General features: G+C 42.7%; 1 protein-coding gene across 1 annotated transcript in view; it reads right to left on the bottom strand.

Annotated features, from left to right (window-relative positions):
* Nucleotides 1-16294, bottom strand: part of LOC110521089 (alpha-(1,6)-fucosyltransferase) — a 168454-nt gene that overhangs the window by 14588 nt on the left and 137572 nt on the right. Inside the window, exon 6 of the mRNA XM_036976164.2 lies at nt 5055-5292. Coding sequence (XP_036832059.1) covers nt 5055-5292 — 238 coding nt within the window. The remainder of the gene's footprint in view (nt 1-5054; nt 5293-16294) is intronic.

Raw genomic sequence — 16294 nt, 5'->3', positions numbered from 1 at the left:
TCCTTCCATCCAGTGAGACTAATACAACTACAGTGACTCCTTCCATCCAGTGGGACTAATACAACTACAGTGACTCCTTCCATCCAGTGGGACTAATACAACTACAGTGACTCCTTCCATCCAGTGGGACTAATACAACTACAGTGACTCCTTCCATCCAGTGAGACTAATACAACTACAGTGACTCCTTCCACCCAGTAGGACTAATACAACTACAGTGACTCCTTCCATCCTGTGGGACTAATACAACTACAGTGACTCCTTCCATCCAGTGGGACTAATACAACTACAGTGACTCCTTCCATCCAGTGAGACTAATACAACTACAGTGACTCCTTCCATCCAGTGAGACGAATACAACTACAGTGACTCCTTCCACCCAGTGGGACTAATACAACTACAGTGACTCCTTCCATCCAGTGGGACTAATACAACTACAGTGACTCCTTCCATCCAGTGAGACTAATACAACTACTGTGACTCCTTCCATCCAGTGGGACTAATACAACTACAGTGACTCCTTCCATCCAGTGAGACTAATACAACTACAGTGACTCCTTCCATCCAGTGGGACTAATACAACTACAGTGACTCCTTCCATCCAGTGGGACTAATACAACTACAGTGACTCCTTCCATCCAGTGGGACTAATACAACTACAGTGACTCCTTCCATCCAGTGAGACTAATACAACTACAGTGACTCCTTCCATCCAGTGAGACTAATACAACTACAGTGACTCCTTCCATCCAGTGAGACTAATACAACTACAGTGACTCCTTCCATCCAGTGGGACTAATACAACTACAGTAACTCCTTCCATCCAGTGAGACGAATACAACTACAGTGACTCCTTCCATCCAGTGGGACTAATACAACTACAGTGACTCCTTCCATCCAGTGAGACGAATACAACTACAGTGACTCCTTCCATCCAGTGGGACTAATACAACTACAGTGACTCCTTCCATCCAGTAAGACGAATACAACTACAGTGACTCCTTCCATCCAGTGGGACTAATACAACTACAGTGACTCCTTCCATCCAGTGAGACTAATACAACTACAGTGACTCTTTCCATCCAGTGGGACTAATACAACTACAGTGACTCCTTCCATCCAGTGAGACGAATACAACTACAGTGACTCCTTCCATCCAGTGGGACTAATACAACTACAGTGACTCCTTCCATCCAGTGAGACGAATACAACTACAGTGACTCCTTCCATCCAGTGAGACTAATACAACTACAGTGACTCCTTCCATCCAGTGAGACTAATACAACTACAGTGACTCCTTCCATCCAGTGGGACTAATACAACTACAGTGACTCCTTCCATCCAGTGGGACTAATACAACTACAGTGACTCCTTCCATCCAGTGGGACTAATACAACTACAGTGACTCCTTCCATCCAGTGAGACTAATACAACTACAGTGACTCCTTCCATCCAGTGAGACTAATACAACTACAGTGAATCCTTCCATCCAGTGAGACTAATACAACTACAGTGACTCCTTCCATCCAGTGGGACTAATACAACTACAGTAACTCCTTCCATCCAGTGAGACGAATACAACTACAGTGACTCCTTCCATCCAGTGGGACTAATACAACTACAGTGACTCCTTCCATCCAGTGAGACGAATACAACTACAGTGACTCCTTCCATCCAGTGGGACTAATACAACTACAGTGACTCCTTCCATCCAGTAAGACGAATACAACTACAGTGACTCCTTCCATCCAGTGGGACTAATACAACTACAGTGACTCCTTCCATCCAGTGAGACTAATACAACTACAGTGACTCTTTCCATCCAGTGGGACTAATACAACTACAGTGACTCCTTCCATCCAGTGAGACGAATACAACTACAGTGACTCCTTCCATCCAGTGGGACTAATACAACTACAGTGACTCCTTCCATCCAGTGAGACGAATACAACTACAGTGACTCCTTCCATCCAGTGAGACTAATACAACTACAGTGACTCCTTCCATCCAGTGGGACTAATACAACTAGTTGAGCTCACTCAGTTTAGCTCAATGCTGATTGGCTTATATTTTAAACTTTTTTATGAAGGGAGTCCAATTCTCACTAGCTTCCCTTGCATTCAATGGTATGGGCGACAACAATGTCATACTCTTTGGGACCAGATAGCATCAGATAGATGGCCTACACATACAGAGACAAAGGGGCGCTGTTTCGCTCGCTTGGATGATTCTCCCGTGAGATACATTCAGCCTCTTGCAAATTGAAGGAAAGTGATGAAACAGAGAGAGACTAAATTGATTATTGTATGTTTATTTGTTTTTTGGGGGAAGACTGGTTTCCCTTGGCATCCATGAATACATGCCACTGACTGTCAAACAAATGGTATAATTACTCATAAAGAAATGCCCATTCAAAATAAGAGTAAATGGAATAAAATAATAATAAAGAAAAATGGAAAAGGCAGGGCCTCGGGGCATGTGTACACCATGGAGCGTGAGCTCAATATAAATTGGCAAAAGCATGAAATATTAAACAGAAACATTTTTCCCAAGCTCTTTCTCTTTGCTTACAACATCATTGGCAGGTTTTGCAGGACGGAGAGGGGAACTGGGAGTGGGGGGGGGGGGGGGGGGGGGGGTTCGACGCCTACACATCTTGCCACAATTGCACAGTTAAGCACTCCTTCCCCCTCCCAGAGCTTCCTAATGAGGACACAAAGAGTACACATTTTAACTCAACCTCTGCAATCTGCAAATAGGTGCTGCAACAACTTAACATTTTTACTTAACTTCTAGCTAATTCACAGTTTGAGGCGGGAAGGGAGATGAGATTTCACCCAGAATGCATTTTTCTATTGGTGCCTCGGCTCCTAATGGGTCCAGGTCAGACGAGCGGTGAACCCGTGAAATGAACTCACTACACAAAGAGCAAGCAGGGGCAATCGGTAGGAAGGCAAGGAGGCCATGCATTAGGGTATGCAAGATGGAAAAGAAGACGGGAACAGCAAGATAAATAGGAAAAGGAAGTCTAAGATAGTTGCAGCCAGAGGCAGAGGGGCGTATGCGTGTGTGTATGTGTTTGCGGGGGAGATGGGGGGGACAAGGAAGCTGAAGATTATTAAAGGAAAGAGAAAAAAATAGCTAGCCTATAATAAATGTATGAAACAGAATATTGCTTGCTACACTAAATGTCTCGACAACCAGTCTGAACCACTATCACTTCCCTGGTGCTGAGACCATGTCTATGGGTGGACCGGTCAGCAGTGGTCAATGTTTGGTTGGGTGGAGCGGTCAATGTTTGGTTGGATGGAGCATTCAGTGTGTGGGTGAAACTGTCAGGTTTTGACTAAAACAGCAACATTGTCTCACGTCAGATGGCTTCACCCCTCCGTGACTCTCGTCCCTCATCCAATCTGTTTTGTGAACGTGGAACTCATATTCAAATTTGAATATTGAGCATCCGCCATTCAAAAAATGGAAACATAGTTCCTAATTTTTGATATCACTGCGCTAAATTATTACGAACTAGATAGCTAAATTATCACAAATGGTGTGACAGTGATTTAATAGTTTTCAATACAAAAAAAAAACACTTGAAAGCTATCTCCTGCACAAATTCTGTTTTAAGGATGTTGTTTGCCAGTGCAGTGACCCAGTGCAGTGACCTCACCTGTGTAGCTAACTGTTGTAGCTAGCCAGCTTACTGACATAGCTAGATAGCTAGCTAGTTATGTAGCTCTGGTTTCACTAACATAAAAGCTTGCTTAGCCAGTGTAAATTACCCTGAAGTTCAGAGAAAATGACTATGCAAGGCACTTAACCCTTATTTGCTCCAGGGGTGCCGTACTACTATGGCTGACCCTGTAAAACTACACATTTCACTGCAACTATCCGGTGTATGTGACAATAAATCATATACGTTGTCTTCAGAAATCAGTCCATAGATCAGCATGTTTCTCTGCGATCGTATTGTTGGGTCAGCTGAGCACAGCAGCTGATTCGGGAGGCTACTGCAATGACTCGTGACAGAACAACAGCTGCTTCATGAAAACTCACAATAATGTAAGCATTAGCACTACTAGCTACAGTAGCTTGCTAGCTAGCTTTTGTTGGAAGATTCAACATTGTGTGTGCAGCACTAAGTAGGTAGATGGTTTGTTAGCAGCATTGTTTCAGTCAAAGATGATTTCAGTGACTGGCTCAGCTGTTCTTACAAATCCATGATAGCTTTTGTGCCCATAACTTAAGAAATACTGCTCATTGAAGCACAACAATCCTTAGCTAGGTGTAAAATGGGGAGACTTCCTCACCAAAGAAACATAAACATTATTGACATATTTATTGTTTTAGCTTAGATTAATCAGACAGTTTTGAGGCAGAAATGGGGTTCAGCAGATGATGTTACCTACTGTAGGTAATATGTTTCAATGTTGCGGCAGCCCATGTTGCCGGATTACTTTCCATCTAGCCCATGACCCTTTGCAAGATACGAGACAGATCAGTTCAGGCAGAACCGATGTGCTATCTGACGTAAGACAATGGATGTACCGTAAGAATCACTGTCTAGGACAGGCCTGGGAAACACCAGTCCTCGGGGGCCTGATTGTTGTCACACTTTTTCCCCAGACCCAGCTAACACACCTGACTCCAATAATCAACTAATCACGATCTTCAGTTAAAAATGCAATTAGTTTAAATCAAGTGTGTTTGCTAGGGAGGGGGGGAAAGTGGACACCAATTAGGCCCCCGAGGACTGGAATTGCCCTGGCCTGGTCAAGGAGGTATAGATAGTGGTCACCAAAGCCATGTATTTAGAGAGTTGGGCCAACTTTTAGAATTGTAAATATTGTTCTAATTCAAAGAATTCAGTTACATAGCATTATTTAAATATTCCTGATGTAATATTAATGGGGAGCTAACATGGCTGCCATAGAATGTTTTAGTGTCATGTAAATGCATCATAATGCAGAAACCACATTGGCCCAACCATAGATATAGAACAGGGCCCAGCTCTCTAAATACACAACTCACCAGACAGTGCTCACCGTACCTACCTGACCAGTGCCCTGTAGACACCCCGGTACGCTCAGTACAGGAGTTGCTGACGGGGTGGAAGACAGTCTCCCAGCCGCCTGTGGCGTAGCGCCAGTTGTGGGACTCCAGGATGAGGGTGCGCTGTGTGCCATAGGCGATCATGAAACAGTAGACCACGTGGTGCAGCTGACAGCCGTAGCCACAGCCCTTGTTGATGTTACACACCAGCTTCCTGGCCTTACTGCAGTCTTGGGGGTTCTGGTTAGGCGGGAGGAGAGAGAGAGATACATAATACAACATTTGTAATGTCTTTATTCTTTTGGAGCTTATGTGAGTGTAATGTCTACTGTTAATCTTTATTGTTTATTTCACTTTTTTATATTATCTACTTCAGATGCTTTGGCAATGTTAACATATGTTTCCAATGCCAATAAAGCCCCTTGAATTGAATTGAATTGAGAGAGAAACACACACAGAGAGAGCGGTGACAGTGTACTGTCCCACCTTTAAATCATGGCAGTTCACCATGCCACCTTACAATCACGAGGTGACACCATGTCACCTTTAAATCAAGATGAGACACCATGCCACCTTTAAATCACAATATGACACAGTGCCAACTTTAAAGGCCATGTTTCACTTTTGTTTTAAACCAAACAATAATGACTAGTTCATATATGTTTTAATCTTTTTTTTCAAACCGACGCTGTAAATTGGAGATATAATCGACAATATACTTCTGGCTCCATAAAAATATGAAATATAATACTGTCCAAGCTTGTAGATTCAGTTGAATACTTTTGTAACACTGAGCCATTGACTGCACCAGATAGATGGCTGTGTGCTAGTGGGTTTCTTTAGACTACAGCCATAACGTTTTGAACCTAAGACTTATGGACCGGAGTAAGAAAGAAGGAGTCGGTAGAAGGTTGCCTAAAGTAATGTCTAGTTGGTCTGAAAAGTATGGTAAGTTACAGTTAGTGTCTTTGATAACTGCTAGTTGGTTAGCTAGCTAAGTGTAAAACACAGGTAGCCAGCGTGGAGCTCAACAAACCTGCTACCCTGTTGCCAGCTATCCTCAGACTTTCAACGGCCACATATTGGGTAAGAACAAATGCTATAGTTTTGTATGTATATTTAAAAAAATGTAAATTAAAAAAAGATTACAAAACAATAACTTTTTCATAGCATGTTTGTTATGTTGGTTTTTAAATTTGTATCAACTTATGTAAACATCCAGACAAATACACGTATTATTTAAAAGATCTAAAATAAGTCATGTCCAGAGTGAATACATTTGTAATTCATGTATATCATACAGGTGTCTCAGCTAAAATATATATCTCTGACAAGATTAAAGAATGGGACAAAGTGATAAGTCGGTATTTGCATCCGTAGCAGTTTGTATGAATTTGAGTGGTTGCATACTGTACATGTTGACAGAATGACTGTGAGACTGAAAGAGAGACTGTTGCTGTGCCCCTATGTAAGGCCCTTGCTTCTGGAACCACTGAAGACACAAGTATTCAGTCAGAAAGCTTGAAGAAGATGTGTGCCACTATCCATACCCAGGTCACAGCATGCAGTGGCTTGCTAGGGAGATGACAAATGCATTATTTACCTTTCATCACCAAAGCCATGTTCACTGCACATGTTGCTGAACAATTCAACTATTTTGTTGACAAATGTCCAGGTAATAAACATTGTCTGTAATACCTCTAGGGTCCTGTGATGAAAGACAGCTGTGCAAAGTATTGGGTAACAGCTTTCTTCCCAAAGCGTCTTCAGAGTGGGAATAGAAATGTAGGATCAGCTCCCCCTTGTCAATGTGATCATTCATTGTGATTTAAAAGGCAAAACTGATCCTAAAATCAGTTCTCCTCTTCTGAGATGCTTCGTGTATACGAGCCCTGTTATGTCTGTCTGCATGCTGCTTTCTAATTCAACAATACCTAAAACATGAATAAGAATGATCCTAGTCAGTCACTAATTAAGTTAACTAATGAAACAGTAATGTAAATGGGCACGAGCCTCTTCAGACAAATCATACTAAAACAACAGCCTATTTGGTGAAATGTCTTCTTCTTCAGTCACCAGTGCATCAATACACAGTCAGGGGAACAAAGTAGTTTGAAAACAAGTGTTCAAAATAGTCAGCATTATAGCTAGCAAATATAGAGTTGTTATTTTCTGGAAATCTTATCAACAGTCCACTTAGGTGGTGAGAGTCAGGAAACGTTATCTAAATTTCCTCCAGCAGTTTCAATCCAGCTAGCTAGCTAATGGCATTTTTTAAAATCAACTTTCTCAATCAGAGGGATAGCTTAGCAAATATAGCTAGCTATTCGTTTTTCCCCTCGCATCTAAAGCTGCCTGATACAGTTTGACAGTTGTTAGTAAAGTAGGATGAATAAGTCAGAAGCCAGCTAGCAATGCCATGTTCATCCCTTTCACCAACAAAAATCATGTCCACGTATAAAAGAGACAATTACAGATCATGTTAGTTTTATTCTAGGATTTCAGGAGTAATAAGCAATTGTTTGTCGAACCGGCATCTTCACCAAATGTCGTCGCCAGTCATCTCCAGAGTCTTCACCTGAACAAACGCTTAAATATAAGTTTGAGAAGCAATGCGAATATTTCACTCATTAGGTTGTCAAAGCTGTATATATTTGTCAGTTATCAAGGCTAAAATGGCATCTGGCAAGCGCTAACATATCACAATGCTCGTCTGTTTAAAACCTAGAAGAGAGCTAACGTTCCTTAATGTTCAAAACGTAATTGCGCCGATGTGCAATAATGAGTGTTCAATAATAACGTGAACAACACAAGGAACAAACAAGCCACTTTGAGGAATCAGTTTGTGTGCGTGTGTGTGTGCGTGCACATGTGTTTGTGTGAGTGTGTATGTGTGCGTGTGTGTGCCTGCGTGCATGTGTGCATTTGTGAAATTTTGCTCCTGTATTATCCGCATTGGCCCCAAAGGTATAACAATTACAGTTGATATACATGCTAATAATCTGGTGTGTTGTCTCGAGTCTCGACAACAAAGACTTGAATGGCAGCTTTACACCAGCGAGCCCCAGAGTGCCTCTTTCAGAGCATGGTGTTAAATGAGAACGACAAACAACCATAAGAGTACAAGCTCTGAACTACTTTCATTCCTTTTAAAATGATAGGTTAATGCAATACAGAAGTGCCAGCAGACAGAGTTTAATGGTAATTATAGGGCAGGTGGAATACAAAAAAGGCTCCCACTTACTACTATAGTTTAAGTAGTCCTTCAAAAGCCGTAGTAGACTGAAATACAGTAGATTGAAAATGTGTGTGTTCACAGTGAGTGAAGGAGAGAGATGGGGACATACAGGGAGAGGGAGAGAGAGACAGGGGAGAGGGAGAGAGAGAGAGAGACAGGGGGAGAGAGAGAGAAAGGGGGAGAGAGAGAGAGAGACAGGGGGAGAGAGAGAGAGAGAGACAGGGGGAGAGAGAGAGAGAGACGGGGAGAGAGAGAGAGAGACAGGGGGAGAGAGAGAGAGAGACAGGGGGAGATAGAGAGACAGGGAGAGAGAGAGAGACAGGGAGAGAGAGAGAGACAGGGAGAGAGAGAGAGACAGGGAGAGAGAGAGAGACAGGGAGAGAGAGAGACAGGGTGAGTGAGAGAGAGAGACAGGGGGAGAGAGAGAGAGAGACAGGGGGAGAGAGAGAGAGACAGGGGGAGAGAGAGAGAGACAGGGGGAGAGAGAGAGAGAGACATGGGGAGAGAGAGAGAGACAGGGAGAGAGAGAGAGATAGGGGGAGAGAGCGAGAGAGACAGGGGGAGAGAGAGAGACCGGGGGAGAGAGAGAGAGAGACAGGGGGAGGGAGAGAGAGAGAGAGACAGGGGGAGGGAGAGAGAGAGAGAGAGACAGGGGGAGGGAGAGAGAGAGAGACAGGGAGAGAGAGAGAGAGAGAGACAGGGGGAGAGAGAGAGAGAGACCGGGGGAGAGAGAGAGAGAGACAGGGGGAGAGAGAGAGAGAGACAGGGGGAGATAGAGAGAGAGAGAGACAGGGAGAGAGATAGAGACAGGGGGAGTGAGAGAGAGAGACAGGGGGAGAGAGAGAGAGAGACAGGGGGAGAGAGAGAGAGAGACAGGGGGAGAGAGAGAGAGACAGGGGGAGAGAGAGAGAGAGACATGGGGAGAGAGAGAGAGACAGGGAGAGAGAGAGAGATAGGGGGAGAGAGCGAGAGAGACCGGGGGAGAGAGAGAGAGAGACAGGGGGAGGGAGAGAGAGAGAGAGACAGGGGGAGGGAGAGAGAGAGAGAGACAGGGGGAGGGAGAGAGAGAGAGAGACAGAGAGAGAGAGAGAGAGAGAGAGACAGGGGGAGAGAGAGAGAGAGACAGGGGGAGAGAGAGAGAGAGACAGGGGGAGAGAGAGAGAGACAGGGGGAGAGAGACTAATCTACTGCATGACCTATACTCAGAACTGATGAGGCACTGTAAAAAAAAAGTAGAAGGCTGACATTGGAGGGGGTACTGGGTGTGTGCGTGTGCGGCTCTGAAGTATGTGTGTGAGTAATGAATTAGGGATGGCGGCCGGTGGAGCTCTTTGATCCCTCAGCGATGGTGACAGCAGCTGTTATACATGGCGTCTCCATCAAGCCACACTCATTCTGGCTGTCTTCATCAAACACCAAGGCTCATTAATGCTGCAAGGCCCAGCAACGCACAGCCCCACCTCAAACCCGCTGCACCCAAACTGGGAAAGGTAGGATGGCTGAGGGGGGACTCCAGGGGGTATGGCGGTGGGGGTATGGAGGTATGAATCTAATCAAATCCAATTTTATTTGTCACATGCTTCGTAAACAACAGGTGTAGACTAACAGTGAAATGCTTACTTACAGGCCCTTCTCAACAATGCAGAGAGAAAGGGTGACTTGGCAACAAGATAGATAATAAACTGGACCTGCCATGTGGTAGCAGAGAGAACAGTCGATGACTTGGGTGGCTGGAGTCTGACAATTTTTAGGGCTTTCCTCTGACACCGCCTGGTATAAAAGTCTTGGATGGCAGGCTCCAGTGATGTACTGGGCAGTACTCACTACCTTCGGTAGTGCCTACGAGGCAGCAAGAGGAACTGCCCCTCCCTACATTCAAGCTATGCTCAAACCCTAACATCCCAACCTGATCTCTTTGTCCTGCCACTTCGGGTCTCTTTGCCCTTCCATCCCTACGGCAGGGCAGTTCGCACTCAGTCCAAGCTGTTCCCTGTCCTGGCAACCCAATGGTGGAACCAGCTTCCCCCTGAAGCTAGGACAGCAGACTGCCTGGACATCTTCTGAATGTACCTGAAACCCTACCTCTTAAAAGCGTATTTTAAATAATCCCCCTCACCCCACCCCCAAAAATATAATAATAACATATATTTTTAAATACTTTCCTGAACCAACACCTGCACTTCCCCCTTCCAGCTGTGACTTTGATGATAACTACTTCATTAAGGGAAAGTGTACTTACTATGCCTGAGGTATGTGATTGTCCCACCTAGCTATTTTAAGATGAATGCATTAACTTTAAGTAACTGGATAAGAGTGTCTGCCGAATTACTGAAATGTCAATGTAAAATGTTACTCAACACCTGGATTCGGTCTTTTGTAGTAAAATTAGAAATGATGTTTTTTACATTATATAGAAGTATAGACTCGGAGCTACAAAATGGTATATCAAACACTGCATTTGAGGGACAATGTGAAAGTAATTCTGCTTTGAAAGTTGATAAATTTATAAACTCACTTTTGAGAAAATCACATTTGAATGTTTTGCTCTCTAGTGAAGAGCTCTTCTTTGCGTAAACCCATTCAACATTGTTCACACCCTCACCCAAAGCTTTAGCCCCACCAATTTCGTTTCGCTCTCAAAGCGCACACTTGATGCTCTAGCTGATAATTTGCTTACCTCTGGATAACATGAACACAGCCTAACCAGCTCTGCTGGCAACAATTTCATTGTGCTTTTTTGCAGACGTTCACTGACACCAGCTATATTCAACAGGTGTTGTACATACATCACATAACGTTAGCTAACGAGCAAGCCAACGTTAGCTAGTTAAACAATAAACAATGCCAACAATGGCACAGTGCTGGGAGCTAACCAACCATGTTCAATGTTAGCTAGCTATTAGGCTCTAACTAGAACAGCACACGGCTCTGGGAAACAAATAATAACGTCAGCTAGGAAGCCAGCCAGCTAACGTTAGCTAGCTAGCTAACAGTACACTTTATCTTAAGACATATAGCTAGCTAGCTAACAGTACACTTTATCTTAAGACATATAGCTTGCTAGCTAGATGGCGCGTGCAAGATGGCGTTCAGTGCAGATCATTTGTTTTGGTAGCTGAAGGAATTATTGGATTTCCTTACCCAATTATGACCATTGGATTATTTCTACGGTCATAAAACCTTGTATGAATATGGTTTAGTTTATTTACCAAAGTAATTGATTACTTTCTGCAAGTTATTCACCTCTAAAACTAAGTTAGCCTGATAAACTAGCTAGCTCAAAAACTAGCTTGTCGAACGTACATGGAAACTGCCACGACCAGAACCAAAAGGAAAGAAATGGAGAGATCGTCAGATGGACAGTTAACCACAAAAGATAGTATGATTTTGGGTACTCCTCTTCAGAATGTAACTGTGGGGGGAAATACTGCAATGGGTGATGAAAGGGCATACATATACAGTGGGGCAAAAAAGTATTTTATGAAGGGCATACATATACAGTGGGGCAAAAAAGTATTTAGTCAGCAACCAATTGTGCAAGTTCTCCCACTTAAAAAGATGAGAGAGGCCTGTAATTTTCATCATTGGTACACTTCAACTATGACAGACAAAATGAGAAAAAAAATCCAGAAAATCACATTGTAGGATTTTTTATAAATGTATTTGCAAATTATGGTGGAAATTAAGTATTTGGTCAATAACAAACGTTTCTCAATACTTTGTTATATACCCTTTGTTGGCAATGACAGAGGTCAAATGTTTTCTGTAAGTCTTCACAAGGTTTTCACACACTGTTGCTGGTATTTTGGCCCATTCCTCCATGCAGATCTCCTCTAGAGCAGTGATGTTTTGGGGCTGTTGCTGGGCAACACAGACTTTCAATTCCCTCCAAATATTTTCTATGGGGCTGAGATCTGGAGACTGGCTAAGCCACTCCAGGACCTTGAAATGCTTCTTACGAAGCCACTCCTTCGTTGCCCGGGCGGTGTGTTTGGGATCATTGTCATGCTGAAAGACCCAGCCACGTTTCATCTTCAATGCCCTTGCTGATGGAAGGAGGTTTTCACTCAAAATCTGACGATACAAGGCCCGATTCATTCTTTCCTTTACATGGATCAGTCGTCCTGGTCCCTTTGCAGAAAAACAGCCCCAAAGCATGATGTTTCCAGCCCCATTCTTTACAGTAGGTACGGTGTTCTTTGGATGCAACTTAGCATTCTTTGTCCTCCAAACACGACGAGTTGAGTTTTTACCAAAAAGTTATATTTTGGTTTCATCTGACCATATGACATTCTCCCAATCTTCTTCTGGATCATCCAAATGCTCTCTAGCAAACTTCAGACGGGCCTGGACATGTACTGGCTTAAGCAGGGGGACACGTCTGGCACTGGAGGATTTGAGTCCCTGGCGGCGTAGTGTGTTACTGATGGTAGGCTTTGTTACTTTGGTCCCAGCTCTCTGCAGGTCATTCACTAGGTCCCCCCGTGTGGTTCTGGGATTTTTGCTCACCGTTCTTGTGATCATTTTGACCCCACGGGGTGAGATCTTGCGTGGAGCCCCAGATCGAGGGAGATTATCAGTGGTCTTGTATGTCTTCCATTTCCTAATAATTGCTCCCACAGTTGATTTCTTCAAACCAAGCTGCTTATCTATTGCAGATTCAGTCTTCCCAGCCTGGTGCAGGTCTACAATTTTGTTTCTGGTGTCCTTTGACAGCTCTTTGGTCTTGGCCATAGTGGAGTTTGGAGTGTGACTGTTTGAGGTTGTGGACAGGTGTCTTTTATACTGATAACAAGTTCAAACAGGTCCCATTAATACAGGTAACAAGTGGAGGACAGAGGAGCCTCTTAAAGAAGAAGTTACAGGTCTGTGAGAGCCAGAAATCTTGCTTGTTTGTAGGTGACCAAATACTTATTTTCCACCATAATTTGCAAATACATTTATTCAAAATCCTACAATGTGATTTTCTGGATTTTTTTTCTCATTTTGTCTGTCATAGTTGAAGTGTACCTATGATGAAAATTACAGGCCTCTCTCATCTTTTTAAGTGGGAGAACTTGCACAATTGACTAAATACTTTTTTGCCCCGCTGTATATTCTGATGCCTAGTCACCTAACCCCTTTTCATATCTACCTCTATCACTCTAGTATCCCTGAACATTGTAAATATGGTATTGGAACTGACCCAGTATATACTGTAGCTTACTTACAAATCAAATGATAACGAGTAGTACGAATTTGTTCTACCTTATGTTATTTTTAATACTATGATTATATTGAACTGCATTGTTGGGTTTAGAGGTGGCAAGAAAGGCATTTCACTACATGTGCACGCAACATTTAAACTTGAAACGCATCTGATCACGCTCGTGACAAATTACCTAAGATTGATGAAACACCATCGCAGGTAGAGGCTAGCAGGTCTACTTATGCAGAAGCTAACACTAGCAGATAGGGTTGAATGGTGGGAACCCGGTTACTGAGATTTACCGCCCCAAAACCACTCCCTTTTCACAGGATAAATAACGGCGAGAAACCAGTCAATTGTAATAAATTATTTATATCAACAGTATGACGTGAAATGGAACTGATAAATCATATGCAATGTCTAAATATAGCTTCTCTATGGCCTTCTCTCTGCTCTCAGCGTGATTAATCATCAACGCTCATGGTGGAGACAGACCATCTCAGTACGGAGTGCAGTTCACAATGCATGTAGACCTATCATCTCATCATGGTACAGGGTTTTCCTTCTGACAGGTAGGCCTACATTTGCTGCAGCATAGCCTATGCTACACTAATATAAGGACTGAATGAGTGTCTTAATTTACCACTCTCCATCAGGCTTTTGCAGCTCACATTCATTTTTTATAGTAGAGGTATTTTTTTATTGCAGCTGCAGAGTTTTGAAACAGCCTGTCACTCGAATATCGATGAGTTTTGAAACAGCCTTTCACTGGAATATCGATGAGTTTTGAAACAGCCTTTCACTGGAATATCGATGAGTTTTGAAACAGCCTATCACTCGAATATCGATGAATTTTGAAACAGCCTATCACTCGAATATCGATGAGTTTTGAAACAGCCTATCACTCGAATATCGATGAGTTTTGAAACAGCCTATCACTCGAATATCGATGAGTTTTGAAACAGCCTATCACTCGAATATCGATGAGTTTTGAAACAGCCTATCACTCGAATATCGATGAGTTTTGAAACAGCCTATCACTCGAATGTCGATGAGTTTTGAAACAGCCTATCACTCGAATATCGATGAGTTTTGAAACAGCCTGTCACTCAAATATCGATGAGTTTTGAAACTGCCTATCACTCGAATATCGATGAGTTTTGAAACAGCCTGTCACTCAAATATCGATGAGTTTTGAAACAGCCTATCACTCGAATATCAATGAGTTTTGAAACAGCCTATCACTCGAATATCGATGAGTTTTGAAACAGCGTATCACTCGAATATCGATGAGTTTTGAAACAGCCTATCACTCTAATATCGATGAGTTTTGAAACAGCCTGTCACTCAAATATCAATGAGTTTTGAAACAGCCTATCACTCGAATATCAATGAGTTTTGAAACAGCCTATCACTCGAATATCGATGAGTTTTGAAACAGCGTATCACTCGAATATCGATGAGTTTTGAAACAGCCTATCACTCGAATATCGATGAGTTTTGAAACAGCCTGTCACTCAAATATCAATGAGTTTTGAAACAGCCTATCACTCGAATATCAATGAGTTTTGAAACAGCCTATCACTCGAATATCGATGAGTTTTGAAACAGCGTATCACTCGAATATCGATGAGTTTTGAAACAGCCTATCACTGGAATATCGATGAGTTTTGAAACAGCCTATCACTGGAATATCGATGAGTTTTGAAACAGCCTATCACTGGAATATCGATGAGTTTTGAAACAGCCTGTCACTGGAATATCGATGAGTTTTGAAACAGCCTATCACTCGAATATCGATGAGTTTTGAAACAGCCTGTCACTCAAATATCAATGAGTTTTGAAACAGCCTATCACTCGAATATCAATGAGTTTTGAAACAGCCTATCACTCGAATATCGATGAGTTTTGAAACAGCGTATCACTCGAATATCGATGAGTTTTGAAACAGCCTATCACTGGAATATCGATGAGTTTTGAAACAGCCTATCACTGGAATATCGATGAGTTTTGAAACAGCCTATCACTCGAATATCGATGCTTTAAATCGGAGCACCCTGAGCGGTCTTCCTCTCTCTTCATCAATTCCATTGAAACGGCAAAATAGATAGTCCTGTTCAAGATTGATATATATACATTTGAAGATGGAAGTTTACACACACCTTAGCCAAATACATTTAAACTCCATTTTTCACAATTCCTGACATTTAATCCTAGTAAAAATGACCTCTCTTAGGTCAGTTAGGATCACCACTTTATTTTAAGAATGTGAAATTTCAGAATAATAGTAGAGAGAATTATTTATTTCACCTTTTTTTCTTTCATCACATTCCCAGTGGATCAGAAGTTTACATGCACTCAATTAGTATTTGGTAGCATTGCCTTGTTTAACTTGGGCCAAACATTTCGGGTAGCCTTCCACAATCTTCCCACAATAAGTTAGGTCAATTTGGCCCATTCCTCCTGACTGAGCTGGTGTAACTGAGTCAGGTTTGTAGGCCTCCTTGCTCACACATGCTTTTTCAGTTTCAAATTTTATATAGGATTGAGGTCAGGGCTTTGTGATGGCCACTCCAATACCTTGACTTTGTTGTCCTTAAGCCATTTTGCCACAATTTTTTGAAGTATGCTTGGGGTCATTGTCCATTTGGAAGACCCATTTGCGACCAAGCTTTAACTTCCTGACTGATGTCTTGAGATTTTGCTTCAATATATCCACGTAATTTTACTTCCTCATGATGCCATCTATTTTATGAAGTGCACCAGTCCCTCCTGCAGCAAAGCACCCTCACAACATGATGCTGCCACCCCCGTGC

Source organism: Oncorhynchus mykiss, chromosome 4 (genome assembly GCF_057628025.1).
Source record: "Oncorhynchus mykiss isolate SJ-2025 chromosome 4, ASM5762802v1, whole genome shotgun sequence".
NCBI lineage: Eukaryota > Metazoa > Chordata > Actinopteri > Salmoniformes > Salmonidae > Oncorhynchus > Oncorhynchus mykiss.
Note: the sequence above shows the minus strand (reverse complement) of the source record. Positions and strands in the feature narration are given on the sequence as shown.